The sequence below is a fragment of the Gallus gallus genome, chromosome 2 (assembly GCF_016699485.2).
Source record: "Gallus gallus isolate bGalGal1 chromosome 2, bGalGal1.mat.broiler.GRCg7b, whole genome shotgun sequence".
Taxonomy (NCBI): domain Eukaryota; kingdom Metazoa; phylum Chordata; class Aves; order Galliformes; family Phasianidae; genus Gallus; species Gallus gallus.
The window spans coordinates 9,530,321-9,547,048 of record NC_052533.1 but is presented as its reverse complement, the minus strand read 5'-3'; the positions used below and the strand labels follow the sequence as shown (position 1 = coordinate 9,547,048).

The following is a 16,728-nucleotide window of genomic DNA, read 5'->3' as shown; positions in this document are numbered from 1 at the left end:
ATCCACAGCTCTTCTGGGCAGCTGTGCCAGCGCCTCACTGCCCTCTCAGTGAGAAAATTCCCCAACATCTTATCTAAATCTCCCCTCTTAAAACTTAAGACCTACGCTGCATCCACAAAATATGAGTATCTATGGATACTAAACTATTTATAAACATCCATATGAATAAATTAGCCGTCTTTGGCCAAGCAATGATGATCCATAAGCATTTTATGTATTCTTTCCTGTACAAGTAGAAATGTACTTGCAAGCCAACTTGAATTAACTCAAAAAGCTTTTTAGCCTAGGTGGTGATGGTGTTATAAGTGCATGGAACTAGGCATTTGCTTAGTAAAGGATACTCTACAGAGGCAATGTCCTCCATATAGTGCCTGAAGGACAAAAACTACCTTCAAGTAGTCTACTTGAACTTTTATTTTTAATAACAATATAGCAATTACATATAACTAAAACAATCAAATATGACAGAAATACCAAAGATTAGACAGAAGAAAATATCTTTTATTTCAACTGCTGGATGTATACACCATCTACTTTTTTAGAATGTAGATACATATTAGTTACAAAAATAAAATCCAACAGTTTGGCTACCAATAGCTTTTTATTCTCCCTAGCAAAGTGTACCAGTCAAGCAGCTTTATGACAGGAGAAAAATCACAGATGTGGGAAGGGAAGGCACCACTAGAGGGTTTGTACAGACCTTTTCAAAACCCAAAGCCAGTGATCAAACTGAATCTTAACTGCTGCACAAGAACACAAATTGGAGTAATACCTGCGGAATAACATAACTAAAATTTGTGCATTTTTTTTGTGTTTCCACCTTTTATCAAAATAAACTGCAGTTTCTCACTAATCTAGTGGGGAAAAAAAAATGTTAGTAGTTCTGTTTTTATAAAGATGGGTGTTAGTCATGTGAATAAAGGTAAAAAAAATTACGTGTGTTGTATTACTAGATGGCATAAAAAGATGTCCTAGCTTCTCTTGGAAAGAAAAGTGCACTATAAACAAGGCTTTTGGTAACCCTGGGTATTTTAATAAGACTTTAGCTTCCACATGTTCCTCTAATCCTATGATGTAGTATTGCTTTTGATGTGTACAGGATGACATACTACAGAATTACATCAAAAGAATTACTGGGAATAGGTACTCCCATGGGGACAACATGGCACCCTTACACCATGATTTAAAATGTTTATTTTATTATTTAAAAAGGAAAGGAAAGGGGAAAGGAAAGGGGAAAGGAAAGGGGAAAGGAAAGGGGAAAGGAAAGGGGAAAGGAAAGGAGAGGAAAGGAAAGGAAAGGAGAGGAAAGGAAAGGAAAGGAAAGAGGAGAGGAGAGGAGAGGAGAGGAGAGGAGAGGAGAGGAGAGGAGAGGAGAGGAGAGGAGAGGAGAGGAGAGGAGAGGAGAGGAGAGGAGAGGAGAGGAGAGGAGAGGAGAGGAGAGGAGAGGAGAGGAGAGGAGAGGAGAGGAGAGGAGAGGAGAGGAGAGGAGAGGAGAGGGAAGGGAAGGGGAAAGGGAAGGGGAAAGGGAAGGGGAAAGGGAAGGGGAAAGGGAAGGGGAAAGGAAGTCATGGGTTATGTGTTAAGGAAGAGACTTGCTAGAATCCAGGCTTTGTAGCTATTTTGTTTCACTTTTTTAAAAACCAATCTCTGCTGAAGATGAGAAGGAAACTCAACTGCTAATAATAGCAATATAGGTGCATAAATGATGTCTTACAAAGTGTTCAAAATTCTTATGGTAGTCACACCTCCATGTTTTTGAACAGAAAGAGAAAAACTGTGGACCTCTGAAGTGACCTGCATCTTTAGTTTTGAACTATAACTTGTAAGAGTCCTGCTGGGGGAGATAAAGTAGTGATCAAGGTAAAAACTTAAGAATACATTATAGTGGAAAGTACATATAAATATCATGCAATAGTATCAGCAACAGTAAGTACTAATTTATACTAGATGATCTGAAGCAGCTTGATATGGCTGGATGAAAGTGAAAACAGAAGTACACATCAATAAAAATGTATTTTCCATACTAATTCCAAATCTAGGTCCCATCTGAGTAAACCTTCTCAGATTTCTATTCAGTATACGTAAACTAAATTTTACCAATTTTTTTCACCCTCAATAATAATAATAATAATAATCTAGATTTATAAATAAGATAAGTTATTCTGAAGAATAGTGTTGGTACTTACTGGGCGAAAAAAGCATCATGGCCAATTACTGTTATCCCACGTTTGAATCCAGAGAAAGCTGTTATAAAACAAACAAACAAAAAAAAAGAGAGGACATAGACAAATGACTAAGAATGTGTATAAAGGAATGCTGCAAACAAAAGGCATTAATCAAAATTCCAAGGAGGCAACAGGCCTACAAAGGTGGTGGTGAGAGGAAAAAATATTATCTCAGATAAATATAATCAGCTCTCTTGCTGATATAATCCACCATAGGATACTTAAGGAAAAGTCAGGGTGGTCTCTGTGCTGTGACTATCTTCAAGAGATCTTGATACATTCAAGAAGAGCACTACTATAAGTATTAAGAATAAGATCAAGAAGCAAATGAGTTAGCTTAACAAACCAAGATGCTGGAGCAAATTATTAAATAATTTGAAGCACCAGAAAGATAAGAACAAATAACTTGTGTTTATCAGGAACACTGTATCAAACACACTAATAGAATAAGTGACTTTAACATATCCTCCAGCAGCACAGTTTGTATCTTAACAAGATTCTATTTTTCCCATTATAATAATAGCATACTAATTTCATACCACCCATTTTCTTCATCCAAATGCTGTGTGGAGCCAGATTAGTTATCTACAGAAGCTTTAAGAAGTCAGCAGTAACCTCTTTATCATCAGAACTTTCTGTTGATGCTACAGATAAATGTGTTCAAATTAATCTTAGAAGATCCTGCTTTCGTTTGCCTACTTGATTGGCACTGTATCGCCTTTACTTCTGAATAATCAGAGTTCTGTATTGACTAATTCATTAGTCTGCCCAAGATCAATGCTCAGCTGTCATGCCTACAGTTATGTTTGTCATACCAAATGCTACTACAAGATTCAGATTTTTCTAATGTGTCTTACTGACTGTGCAGGGTACTCCTCGATGAGTTCTATATCCAGCTCATTCGCAGAATACGCACTGAGACATAAAGGATAGGAGAACAAGATGCAACATATGGCAAAGTGTTAGTTGGCAAAATGTCATGCTAATTCAATCTTTTTTTTTTTTTTTTTCTGCTGTTTTGAAATTTCATTTTGGTTTGTGGAACAGGTATGTTCTGTTTCTGATACTGTGAAACTAGATAGAGAAGTCAAATGGTGCACTTAAGTCCAAGACCTATACCCGAGGGCTTGAAAAAAAAAGAGAATAATGACTGTATTTGCAGTAATTGAAGGAGCCATCAAAGCATGCGTCTGTTTGGACTAGACCTCAGGACTGGAAACTTCACAAGAAAGTCTATATATAAACAAAACAATACTTAGGAATATAGTAAATAAATTAAAAGAAAATGCCAAAACAATCAAACAAACCCAACCCACGCTTACTAGTTAGATATGGTTGGTATCCAAATGGGTCACAGAGTAATACTCAGTATGCCCAGCTTAAGGTAACAAGCTTTCATAGGGTATTAGGCTGTCCTTCTGTCTCCCAGGTGTTGCAGCAGGGAAGTATTTTGTTCTCTCACGATAAGTAAATTGTCATTTTCCAAGCTTAGATTACCAGATAATTCTAATTGTTAATTTTTTTTTTACTCCTTTTTGTGGCATTTGGTCTGTCTGAATTTCTGTCCTGACAGTAATTAAATTATACAAGCGAAGGATGTACCATCAATGGAAAAGAATAAAGTTAAAAGAGAACAGCATAGCATGAGCCTATGGCTTGAAGTAGTTTTTCTTTGAGTCATCCATTGAGCCTGAGTGTAGGCATGGAGGGAATCTGAGAAGATGATACAGGAACAACATATTCAGTCACAGAGATCTGGATTTTCTGCAGTTCTGTGCAGCACTGGTTGAACAGCTTTTACTTTTGTGCCATTACCTTTTTGACTCTCTTTCCCTGGATAACTGAGATGAAGCTGCCTTCATTTCTTAAGGAAATGAAGCTAATAAAGCTTCCCTATGTATCCATTTGTATTGTGTTTTCATAACTTTTCAGCCTGTTGGCTTGATTTGCTCTCCCCTCTCCTTGCCTGCAAGTCTTGGTCTCAAAGCCCCACAGCTTCCATGAGAATTGGTAACCAAAGAGAGAACAAACCTGGATTTGGTGCTGCTGCTAAAGGAAAGGTTGGCCATTTATAACCAAAAGGAAAAAAAAAAACGAAACAACTGAGGTTAATCAGCAAGTGCACAGCAGCAAACTGATAAGCACACAGTTATGGATAAGCAACACTGGTGATTACATTAAAATTATTGAAGAGATAAAGAAGTGGGAGGAGGGAGGATGAGAGAAGTGAATGTTACTGTCACAAAGAGATACAAGATGCAAACCTGTAGCAAATCAGGATTTCTCAGTTCCACAGATCAGGGTTTGTGTAATCCCCTGGAACTGCTGTACATGAACAAGATGACAGAGGAGCCAGCTCTATTTGGGGATGTGAGCAGGGCTTCAGGAAACACCTGCACCTCAGGTGGGGAGTGACCAGCCTTTAGTTCCTCCAGCTCATTTATCACTCTGTCTCTTAATAATCTCAGTCCACGAAGTAAAACAAGAAGCTCTCTACAGAAGGCTGTAACTGATAGAACCTTCCCAAACCGTATGCGTGACTGCAGAGAGCGGGTAGAGGCTGTGGTGTGATGAAGTACGCACTAGCCCCGAGGCGAGCCCTCGAGCGGGGGCTCCGTCAGACAGACCGCACGGGGCACCGGACCGGGCGGAGGGGTCTGCGGGAGGCGGCAGGGAGGGGGCGGCCGTGCTGCGCCGGGCGCCAATGGCGGCGGCTGAGGGCGAGGCTCCCTCTGGCGGCGGCGCAGCCCGCGGCGCCCTCCCCGCGGCAGCGGTCGGCGTCTGGGGCCGGGCCGCCCCGAACCCGGAAGCGGGCGGCGGTTGGTGTCGGTGCGCGGCGAGCGGGGCCGGGCGCAGGATGCGAGGCGCCGCCGCCGCCCTGCCCCCTGCTCGCTCGCAGCCAGCGCCCGAGGAGGAGGAGCAGCAGCGGGAGGAGCGGCCGCATTCGTAGGAGCCGCCGCTGCGGTAGAGCATGAGCGGGGCCGCGGAGAAGCAGTCCCCCGGCGCGGGGACTCCCGCCGCGGCGGAGAAAGCGGCGGCCGGGGGGGACGCGGGGCCGGAGCCGCCGCCGCCTTCGATGCTGAGCGTGGATGTGACGGGCTTGGTGTCGCAGTTCGCCAGGAGCTTCGTGCTGATCTTCCCCGTGTACGTGCTGGGCTACCTGGGGCTGAGCTTCAGCTGGGTGCTCATCGCCCTGTGCGGGCTCTTCTGGATCCGGCGGCACCGCGGCGGCAAGACCTCCCGCCTGGGCCGGGCGCTCGCCTTCCTGGAGGACGAGGAGGAGGCGGTGCGGCTCAGCGTCTCCTCCGCCGATCTGCCTGCGTGGGTGAGTGAGGGAGCGCGCGGCCAACACCCTTCGGGCGCTTCCGAGGCGGCTCCGAGCCCGGCGGGCAGCGCGGCTGTGGGGCGGGCCGGGGCCTCGGCCCCTCCTGCGGGTAGCGGCTGGCTGCGGGCCGGGAGGGAGGAGGTGCGGGGATGCCGTACCCGGGGGGCACGTCCTGCCTGGTGCGATGTTGGGCGAGCCCGGGGAGCATCCCTCCGCCCCGGCATCGCGTCCCCGTCGCCGTTAGCCCGAGCCCGGCGCTGCCCGCCGGCCCGACAGCAGCGGAGGCGGCGGCAGGCCGGGCTTCCCCTGCAGGGTGAACTTCAGCTCGGGGATCGCCGCGCTCTTCCCGCAGATGTTGTGAGGTCCCCGTGATGCGCACTGCACTGAAGGAGCGTTTTCTGAGGAAGTTGAGATCAGAGGTGACAAAATCAGTGTCCGAACTGTTCTACATCTTTAAATAACACGTTCCTTACCGGTAACAGAAAAACGAGGTGGTGGTTCGAGTGGTTTCAGGGCTTTGCTGTGAGGTGCGCGGTGGCCTCGTTTGTGCTGCGCTGTGGTTGGTTGTGAAGGGCTTCCTTGGAAAGTGAAACCCTCCTTTGAGGTTTGGAGCTTTCTAATAAGTCTTTGAAGCTCCCATTTTTTAAATTTAGTTTTTAGCTGAAACGGCTCCAAAGCTGAATACCCTTTCTTTGTCATTTTTACTTTGGTGTGTTAACGATTTTTAAACATAACATACAGCCAGCTACCTGGCAGTGTTCATCCCGGCCTGTTCTGCCATAGTAACCTGCTGTGTGGGGCTTGCAGCTCTCACAACAGCAGCCTCGAGGGTTCCTGCTAACTCTTCCCACACGATGCTGCTGCTGGCTGCTCCCTGCTCCTCTCTGGCAGCTGTCTCTGCTGGGTGCAATGGCCCCACATGAGGCAAGGCTGCTGTAACTGTCCCAGCTGCTGTTTTCACGTGGTCAGACTTACACCTGATGTGGCCCATCCCAGCTCCAATAAGGAAGTTATGCAAGTTTTGGGCATCCAGAGCAGATATAGCATATGGGTGTGAAATGGGAGGCTTTTTGCTTCTGTTTTCTTGTATCTTTTACCTGAGTTCTAGGGAAATATTGTAGTAAAGTGGGGGCTGTCTTTAAAGGAAAGGGAATGGGTTTACTGCCTGGAGCTGAAATGCAAGTCTTAAATGAGAAATCACAGAGCTAATGTAAGAGCTGTTGGCTTTTTTTTTTCTTTTCATAATTTGTTACATTTGATAAAATGGCAGTTAATTCTTCTGTGGAGTTGTCTGAATACCAGAAAATTTAGAAAGGGGCTCCTTGACTTTGGATTTCTGCCCACAGCATATGTTAGAGAGAAGGATGAGTGCTGGCTGCAGACAGCTGTGTATCATCGTATAGTGAGAGAGCAGCTGATCAATAGGCAGGGCTTCCCCTGAGTGTGGCCTTCTGATACGTCAGTTGGCAGATGTAAGTCACCTTTTCTTTTTTTTTTCCCCTTCTTTAATATTATTCTCATATTTTAAAGATCTCATTGGTTGGTTTTTGGTTTTTTTGTTTTTGTTCTGCTAACTGTATGCTGTATTCTGGAAGTATCCTGCAACCAAATAATTGTAGCTTCCGGATTACATGCAGTCTGGAAAACACAGCAGTTTTGAGGACTGAGGGACCACCCAAATCAGAAGTGACCCTTGATGTCTGCTATCATAATCATTAAGTTCTGTGTGAGTCTTTTTGCTGCCTGTGTAACCTGTCTTAGACAACTGTTCTTTTTTCTTCTGTTTTAAAGTTATCCTGGAGACTCATTAATTTCAATCATATTTCAAGCAAGAGATACTAGGTATATATAAAGTCTGACATGTCTTTAGTATTGGTAGGTTGCTGTTATCCAGTTTATCAGTCTGTTTCAATGTGAGCTCCAAACTGAAGTATGCTCTCTTGGTTTCTAATCATGGAAATAAATATGATTTTGTGGCTCCCACCAGGACCACAAGAGTGAGCAGCATGGGTAGGGACAGGAGCCCCAGCTACCTTGTCAATAATATGGTGATTTTCTGTAATAAGAATACTGAGAGGAAGATGTGTACCTTCCATCCTGCCTGAGCCATGGTGTGCCTGCACCTGGTCAAGCCTGTATATGCACAGGAAGCATGTGATGGTGCTCTGCCCTGCCAGCACTTCCTATCATTTGTTGATGGAGACCATTTCCAGCTCCTGTTGCAGCCACTGGCACAGGGGTTTGAGGTCACCTGGGTGCTCCCAGAGAAGTGCTGCCGAGACCTCAGGTGAGAAGCTGAGCTCAGAAGCCCTCAGCACTGGCTCTGCAGTCCCCTGCTCATCCTGCAGGCTGTCATCCGAGTGTTATGCAGGCTCTGGGACAAAGTGCTCCAAGTAATTGTTGTCTGATCTGACCAAGTACTTGATGGTCTTTATCTTGTCCCCACGTAGGGAACAACTCGGTTTGCTCTGCACCCACCATACTGCATAGTCATAGTAAAGTTGGTGGAGGCAAGGATCAGGTAGGTGACATCGTCCTGACTGTGCCCCCAGCCTGGACAGATCCAGTGTGATGCCACCTCCATCACCCTTGGCTGGGGAAATGCCAGGCAGAGCTGGGGAAATGCAAGCGGTGCTGCAGAGATGGACACTGGGAACTGATGCCAGCAGCCCCACATGATGACTCAAGCAAGATGAGATGATCTAGTTCTTGATCTAGCAGCTGGTAACCCTGCCTGTGGTGGAGGAGTTGGAACTTGATGATCCTTGAGGTCCCTTCCAACCCAAGCCATTCAATGATTCAAAGCCTGGCTCAACATTCCAGACATGCTCAGCTGGAGTCCAGGCGCAAGACCAGGCTAGACAGTCATCTCACTGATGTCACAACCCCTTGGTGAAGGACCTCACAGCCAGTCACTGGGTCCTGTCACCTTCCATCACTTTGTCATTTTCCTTTGTAATGGTGATAGATTTGGGAAAATCAAAATTGCACGTTTTCCTCTCCGCAATAATCTGTCTCTTGTGAACTGTTTACACTTCCTGAAACTCACAGTGACTTTTTTGCATGTTCTGATTTGGACGCAGTATGAATTGGTAGCAATCAATATGTCAGGGTTGCTTTTTCTACCGAGTGCTGATATCACAGCAGGTTGTTGCTCCCTTTTTTTAGTGAAGAAAGAAAATAATAACTTGAAGTTCAGTTACTTCTGTATGTGCCTGTGCCAGGTATATTAGGAACATGTTGCCCAGAGAACTATGAAATTTTTTGTATTCAGTATTGTGTTAGAATAATATATATGTATATACTTCTTTTCCCCAAACCCTTCTATGAGCTTGTCAGATACTCCAGTTTATGTGGTCAGAGCAATGAAGATTTCAATAATAACTGATTTATACTGATAACTCAGTATGTTTGTGAAAGAAGAGATGTTAGAGCTGTAACTGCAGAGTCATATCCTGTACTGAGTTACATCTGCAGAGTACAGAGGATAGAGGTGGTGATGCTCTTATATGTGTTTGACATAAAGACTTCTGTAGAATCGAACTTGTGAAGTGGATCTTAGGTTGATAGTTTAGGGCAGGAATCCCCAAAGACTCTTTACTGATGTAAGTATGTACTCAGTACATCTGGTAAACAAATGGATTTCTGCAGTGCCATGTTTGTTTATTAATTCCCATTGCACAAAAAGATCTTTCTCTCAACTTCTAATTATACCTTCAGTTAATGCTGTTATTGCTGTGGCTGTAGGAATTATAGGTGAGTTTTAATGAGACATTCCAAAATGGCTGTGAGCCTTTACTATACATCCTTCTCATCCTCTCTCCAACTGTTAGTTTGGTACGTTAGATTGTGTTTCCCGAGGAGTGGTTTATAAGGAAAATTACTTCCATGTATGGCTACTTAATGCTAAGCTGGATCTCATCAGTTTAGCTGGTGAGTACCACAGATGGCCATATACTCTAGGCTGCCAGCCTGCATCTGGAAAGTATGAAAGGGTGTGAGTAAGAATTGAATAATAACTGGAGAGTATTTAACAAATGAAGTTCACATCCTTCCGCCTGATGCTTTATTTTTCTTCAAAACTGCTTTCTGTTCTAAGTGCCTCGTAGTGTACACATCACATAATCACGTGTGATTTGTGTGTTTCTGTGTTTTCGTTTTGGAAGAAGTTTAGTTTGGTTCAGTACTGCTTCTTGTACTTCAGAAGGTAACCTGGGTGACTTTCTGGGAGTACTGCATGGTTAAGGGATGTGAATGATGGTATTAGGAATGGAGACCAGAGGGGTGATAAATGGAGACCAGGCAGGTCTTTCTCAAATAAAGTTTTCAGATTTACTATGTTAAAACTGTAGTGAGATGATTTCTGTCACATACTTCATTCTCTCATGTAGTAGTGTGGTAATAAGCATCACTGTGTGATTCATACAAAATATTCTTTTCTGGAGTACTTATGGTAGAAAACCATGTGATGAACTGATGTTTATCAATATGATGCCAAACGCTGTAGAAAAATATTAACCTGAAAGTAACAGTGTGATTTTTGAACTGGTTTTAGGTTCATCAGGCTTCTGAATGTGTGTTTATATTGTTCAGGTTTTTTTTCAGTATAAGAAATGGATATTATCTAGCAGTTACTAGTGACTTTTGGAACTACTTCAAATGTACTCTTCAAACGTGCTGTTTGTCTGAATAACTGATGAAGGTGTATCTTTATTTTATCTTCATTCGAGTCTGCCAGTGCTCTTTTCATGCCTGAATAGTTTTTGAATATAGGGGTGGGGCTGACTTTAGCCGTACTTGAATAGGCAGAAGTCATAAAGATCTTGGCAGTGAAGACCAAAGTTTTACAGAAGGGAGGAGGGGAACCAAGAGAACCGTTGACCTTTTCTGCCTCTTCTACAGGTTTCTTCTGGCTTTAGATTGCTGCTGCTTGAGATTGTTGACACATCACAGAATGTAGTTGGATATGAATTCCATTCTTTTTTTTTTTCTTTTTTCTTTTTTTTTTACTTTGCATGAGGGCCTGTTGGTAAACAGGAAGGTTATTATACAAATGTTTTCATTCTGGCTTATAGTAATGAAAGCCTGCTGTAGAAATTTTGAGTATTTAAAGCAATTCTTTAATGTCTTGTTCCTGTATTTTAAAATGAAAGAACGAGTAGTGTTTTGTTTCTAGTAAAATAAACATCTTTGACTTAAGCTGCAATATAAATCAAATTAATTATCTCGCATTTTCCCAGCCATTGCTAATAATTGCACGGAAGTTTTCTAGTTGCTCAAATTGCCTTTGGCATAACTCCTTTTGAACTTTGCAGCAATTTCTTGCTGACCTGTCTGTGCTGAGATGTGGGTTTCTGGAAGCTGCTTTTAAAACCTATTTTGAAATGAAGTTTTAAAAGAATGCAGTTGTTAAATATCCCCTGTATTATCTGAAAACTCATTTGGTGGAGCTTTATATTGTATATCAGGTTCTGAAAGTGGCAGTTAATGGTTATGAACTAACTTAGATTATTGGATTGGTGTGGTTCATCATATAGATACAAAAATCTCTTATTTCTGTTGCAGTTCCAGAATTACCTTTTATAGATTTCATTGTATTTGATGCTGGTAATGTAGATAGTTGTTTTGAACATTTTTAGCCTACTCTTTCCTAAGGATGGTGGGAATGAACACCCCACCAGGAGCTCAGGAGCTAGCAGGGGACAGCTTCTGAGTTTGATTAAGCTTGGCAAGCAGAACTTGAAATATACGTAGAGCTGCATTTCTATGTTGAGGGAGAATACTGCACTTCTTCAAAGAAAAATTAAACCCTTGTCTTTGTATGGTGTTTGTGAACTCTTAATGAAAATAAAGGATATAGAGAGGTGGATTATTGAACTGATAGCAGTGGTTGATTTTTTTCCCCATTGGGCTGGAATGAGTCCAAATTCAGCTTTGTTAGTATGTTCCATTACGGAGGTGAATTCCAATAATCAGGATTGTAGAATCATTATATAGTTTGGGTGGAAAGGGACCTTAAAATCACCTAGTTCCAGCCCCCTGCCATGGACAGGAGTCTCCACCAGATCAGCTTGCCCTGAGTCCTTTACTGACTTTGAATGTGTTCAGTAGGTACCCTGGTCTGGCTATATCCATTCCATTTGCTTTAGCTTCTTAAGGTACTTTCTCCTGATCTGTCTCTCATTCCTTAGCATATTCCTTTATTTCTCTTAAGCTCATAGTGCAGGTGAGCTGTGTCCCATCTGCCCTTGAATTTCATTGATAAGGTGTTTCAGGGGTGGAGGAAAGGTGCTCCTTGGCCTCTTTGCAGAGTTATTTGATCCCTATCTTCAACTGAATTCTAATTTTTATTCCTACGTAGTTTCTGCCAACCTTCGTGTACCAGTCTTTGTTGGACTTGTGAAGTCCTATTTTCTTTGCAGCTTAAATGCTGTAGCCTTTTTTCAGTTTTGCTCTGTTCCATCTATGTGCTTCCTGTGATACTGTTAAAAGAAGAACAGTGGGAGGTTTCAAGCTTCTTTCCATTAGCAATTCCTTATTCATGAGAATATATATAAGCAGCATCTCTAGGTTTTATATGTAAGCCAAGTCCTGCTTTTCTCTGTGCTCAAATAACCTTATTCCAAAGAGAGTCGGAGAGTCCAGCAGTTAAATCAAAGCGAATGATTCTGCAGTTTCAAAATGAAGTAAAAGTGCAATCCTGACAAAAAGCATGTCCTGCACACAGTTGCATTTTCCCACTGCCTTCTTGTGCCAGCATTAGAATTTACTTGGCCAACTAAGCACAGATTTTTGCCAGGTTGAGCATTCAGCTGGATTGTTTCCTGGAGTTAGCTTACTGTGCTGCCACATGAGTGCTGCTGCCTACAAAAAGGAGGATGTGGAAGTCTACAGTCAGGTTTGTAGTGAAATGGAGCAATAGCGTGCATGAAGAGGACTCTCTTAGAGACAAGTGGCAAATTACACTGCTGCGATGTTTTTGTGGGAAGGCAAAATACGCACTTGGAAAATTTATAATGTTGAGTTGCATGTTCGGGATCTCTGCTAACATTTAAATGTACTTAATTATCAAATCTACCAACTATGGATACTTCAAGCCAACTTCAGAGTTAGCCCTGTTTTTAGTGGGTGGTTGGATCAGATGAGCTCCAGAGGTTCCTTCCAGCATAAATTATCCTATGATTGGTTTTGTTTTAAGTTACCATTTAATTAGCTTTCAGTCTCGAGCTGCAGCGTGCAAATAAGAAACCTTTTCTGCATAAAATAGCAGCATTTGTGCTGTGGTTTAACCCAGCAGGTAGCTCACCATCACACAGTCATTTGCTCACTTCCCAGTGGGATGGGAGAACTGAAAAAAAAAAAAAACCACCAAAGAACTCATGGGTTGAGATAAAACTATTTACTGAGAGAAAAGGAAAAGAATAATAGTTACGACTATATATATATATGTAGATGAATGTATATAACAAGTGATGCACAAGCAATTGCTCACCACCTACCAACTGATGCCCAGCTAGCTCCCCAGCGACTGGAAGAGAGTGAGATGAACTCCCACCCCCTTCAAAACTCCTTCTGCATGAACTCTTATAGTATGGAATATCCCTTTCGCCAGTTTAAGTTGGCTCTCCTAATTCTCCTTCCTCCCAGCTCCTTCTCTGAGAAACTGGAATGGCCTTGGCTCTGTAGAGCACTGCTTAGCAGCAGCTATAAACATCAGTGTGTTATCAGCATTGTTTTTCACCTGAAACCAAAGCCTACCACACACTCTAAAGAAAACAATCCATTGCAGCTGAAACTAAGACAGTTTGGTTCAGTGTTAAGCATACCAGCAAGAAGGAGTAGATGGAGGCTATCTTTAAAGAAGTGTTTTGTTTGGGAGGTAGTAGAACTTCATAAGTTGTTGAGATGGCTGTCAGCTAAATAACTGGTATTAAAATTCTGCAGAGCAAATTGCTAAAACACACCATTTTCAACGGAACTCCAGTTATATAAATAACCTTCCAAAGCAGAGCGTTCCTGGATAATGAGTCATTGCACTGAGTTTTGTCTGCTACACCCTGGTGTGACTGCAGAACTCTCAGTAGCAGTTGAATGCTGGAGATGGGGCTAACGGTGTTCAGCTGGAGCAGCCTGGAATGATGCCTCAGGAAGTCGTTACTGGAAATATGGAGCTGGTTTTGCTTGGCTGAAAATAACTGTCATGTGACAAGCAAGCATTACATTGTCATTTGGCTGTCCTTATCATATAGCAGCAGGGTCAGGTTTACATTGTAGTTCAAAAGCAAGAACTTTCACTGAAGAGATTTGTACTTAGTGTAAATTGCACACCTTTTTCCATCTGTTTGCTTGAATTGAGGGAATTTAATTTTTCTGCATTCTTTAGATAGGTACTGGCTTGTGTGATTTACCCAACCTGAAATAGTTTCTGTGGGGAAGGATTGGAAGATGAACACCAAATAAGAAATTAAATGTATTTGCAGTCCATTGTCCATTGTATTATCTCACTTTCTGCCTTAATGGGAAGGTGGGAAGGCAACAGGTGCACTTGTATAAAATTAGGAATATGTTTTTAAAAAGCAGTGTCTCCTCCCTATCTAATTCTTGAAAGAACCCATAAGGCATGCTGCAGGGTGAAGATAGCTGTAAATCCCTGGTTTTCATATGAATTAGTCCTGCAGTATTGCGATCCTCACCTCTGTTCTCAAAACCTGTGCTGTTCAGTTTGTAATACCCTACTGAAAAAAAGCAGTGTGGGAAGGACAAAAACTCAAGTAGAATTTATCATCTGAGGCAGCTCTTAGTTTGCTTTGTATTTAAGCACTGTTGTTGCTTCTTTGTAATATGTGGCCTGTAAAGAGGTTTCTATGCTTTCTCACATGCCCTTCTTCACACAGTATATTCTGTAGACTGCTAACTTGGTTAGCTTCAAAGTGCAGGAGTTAAATCTCCTTGTAATTCTGTATGCAAAAACTTGCGGAGAACTGTGGCATTCCGCTGCTGGGAAGAGAATTACGAGCCGTGCCCTGAGCTGCTTCCTGCAGCCTCATAGAACAAACTCTCCAGATTTGTTGGTAGTGAGCAAGTTTGATCTGACTGCATGTTTCCAAGCAGGCTGTCGTTACCGCAGTGAATGTGTGACACTTCAAATGAAGAAATGTCTGTTCTTATTTTGTTTCCTTTCCCTCCTCCTCCAGTCTGTTGATTCATCTTGTTAATTAGAATGCTAAATTATCTTGGATATGTACTAGGAAGTTGTCTCAGTCTAGTAGTGAGTTTTATGATGCTGACTAAATACATATTTTAAACGACCGTGTTCCTCAACCGATTACTTACTCCTTAAATACATGAACCAGAAAGAGAACGCTTTTCCACCCACCCACTCTCTGCCAGTTACATGCCAAGAAGCAGCCAGGAAATGCTAAGGTGGGGAAGAGGGGGAAATCGGCATTTTTGTCATTTAAATGGTATGTAGTACAACAAGATTGAATAGTGATAAATCAGATGATTGATTTGGTGGTTGATAGGTTAAACTGTAGTCTCATGATTGTCTTCACTTCAGTTTGTCTTTTAAGGAAAATATTTGGACTTCAGAATGCTTTTTTTCTCTCTTTTCAGGGTGTGTTCGGTGTGAGCTCTGTGTTGATGTGAATGTGCTTCAGTTATCCATACCCTCAATTTTCTTATTCCTCGTTTGTTCACATGAGTCTTTTATTGTGGTAATTGGTTATTTACCAGATTTGTCTACATATAAAACTTTTGTAAAAGTTGCACATAACTTCTTGTGTCTTATCTATGTAACAAAAGTCTTTTGCCAGCAGTTGCTTTTCCAGTTCCTTTGTGTTTTGATAGTGTTGCAGTTGTAGTCTGTGAAGTTTCTGTCCTGTGTGTTCTGTCTGTGTACTCTAAAGTATGGTTGTGAATAACAAGAATGTTACCAATCCCTACTTCAATGTGCTAAAAAACTCCCCAGTGATTTTTTTTTCCTTTTTAGTTCATTAGACCCACTGGTAGAACCACAGATTTGATTTGGTTCTCACATAAGAATAAAAACTTTAATTTTACTGTAGGAGAGATGAGGAACTACAAAAACGTTATTGTAAAACAGTAGATTGGGACTCACATGTTGTTTTCCAGTACTCACATGTATTATTTAGTGCTTCTGCTTCCTGTATTCCGAATGTTGTGTTTTTCTGGCACTGCTGGGAGGGATGCCTGTGATACTGGTACACTGTAACAGCACTGCTGGCAAAGCTGTCACTGGAAATACAAGTTTATGTAGGTGAAATTGGGTGTTTTTGAGTTTGTCTTCACCTTCTTCCTAGGTCTTAAACCTCTCCATGTTAACTCTGGGGAGAGAATCTGTGCAGTGTTACTCTGGATGTTCGAGCAGAACTGGGAAGGAATTGTGGTGGGCAGTTCTTTTGGAGCTAGCAGATGTGGGGCCTACTGGGCAGTTTTTAAAGATGTTCAAATATTTGCTCAGGGAAGGGGTGATAGGAAACCAGAGGACAGTGTTTGTTAGCTCTGGTGGAAAGCATCCAATCTTTCATCTTCACTTTAGGTAAATCTGGTATTTGCCATGTTGAATGTTTCGCAAGTATTTTCTTCAGATAAGAAGCGGAGATGTTTCTGCTTTACATGTAACTCTCTTGAAGGGATGGAAGTGATAGTAGCTTTTGCTTACAGTTGCTTTAAAGCATTTATTGTAGACCGTGATAATATCAATTCACTTCTGTGTCCTCACAGTGCCAGCTGAAAAACTGTTAGACATTTTCACTTCTACTTTTGACAAGATAATAGAAATAGATCCACTTGACAGAGCAAAACTATTAATTATTCCTAAAAGTAATGGTTTTTAAGCTCTGCCAGATCACTTTGGAATTCCCTCTACTGTAAAGTTCTGATTTGTGCTTTTCATGTAACACAGGAGCCTTGAGGTTAAATGTAACCTGTGAGAGATGGTAAGGTCATTTGTTTTCTCGCCTGAGGCTTGCAGTGCTTAGGGAAATGTCTTTTCTTTTTGTCAGTTATCTTGTGGGTTTTGCATGTTCTTGTTTCTTCTTCCAGCAGTCGAAGCGATGAAATCCAGCTCTGCTTTTTATCACTGTGATTGATTGCATTGCATAGCGCATGGAAATAACATTCCTATCTGTGGTACTCCGGTGAATGCAGTAT

General features: G+C 42.3%; 1 protein-coding gene across 5 annotated transcripts in view; it reads left to right on the top strand.

Moving 5' to 3' along the window:
• The first annotated feature begins 5,136 nt into the window (after positions 1-5,136).
• ESYT2 (extended synaptotagmin 2) overlaps positions 5,137-16,728 on the top strand; it is a 70,128-nt gene continuing 58,536 nt past the window's right edge. For 4 of the 5 annotated variants that reach the window (XM_015282152.3, XM_015282151.3, XM_015282150.3 and 1 more), the window contains exon 1: positions 5,137-5,553. In XM_015282152.3, the coding sequence (XP_015137638.1) occupies positions 5,200-5,553 (354 nt within the window). In that variant the 5' untranslated portion in view covers positions 5,137-5,199. Of the gene's footprint in view, positions 5,554-5,828; positions 5,973-16,728 lie in introns of those variants that run through there. The other variant, XM_046936243.1, reaches the window with a different exon arrangement.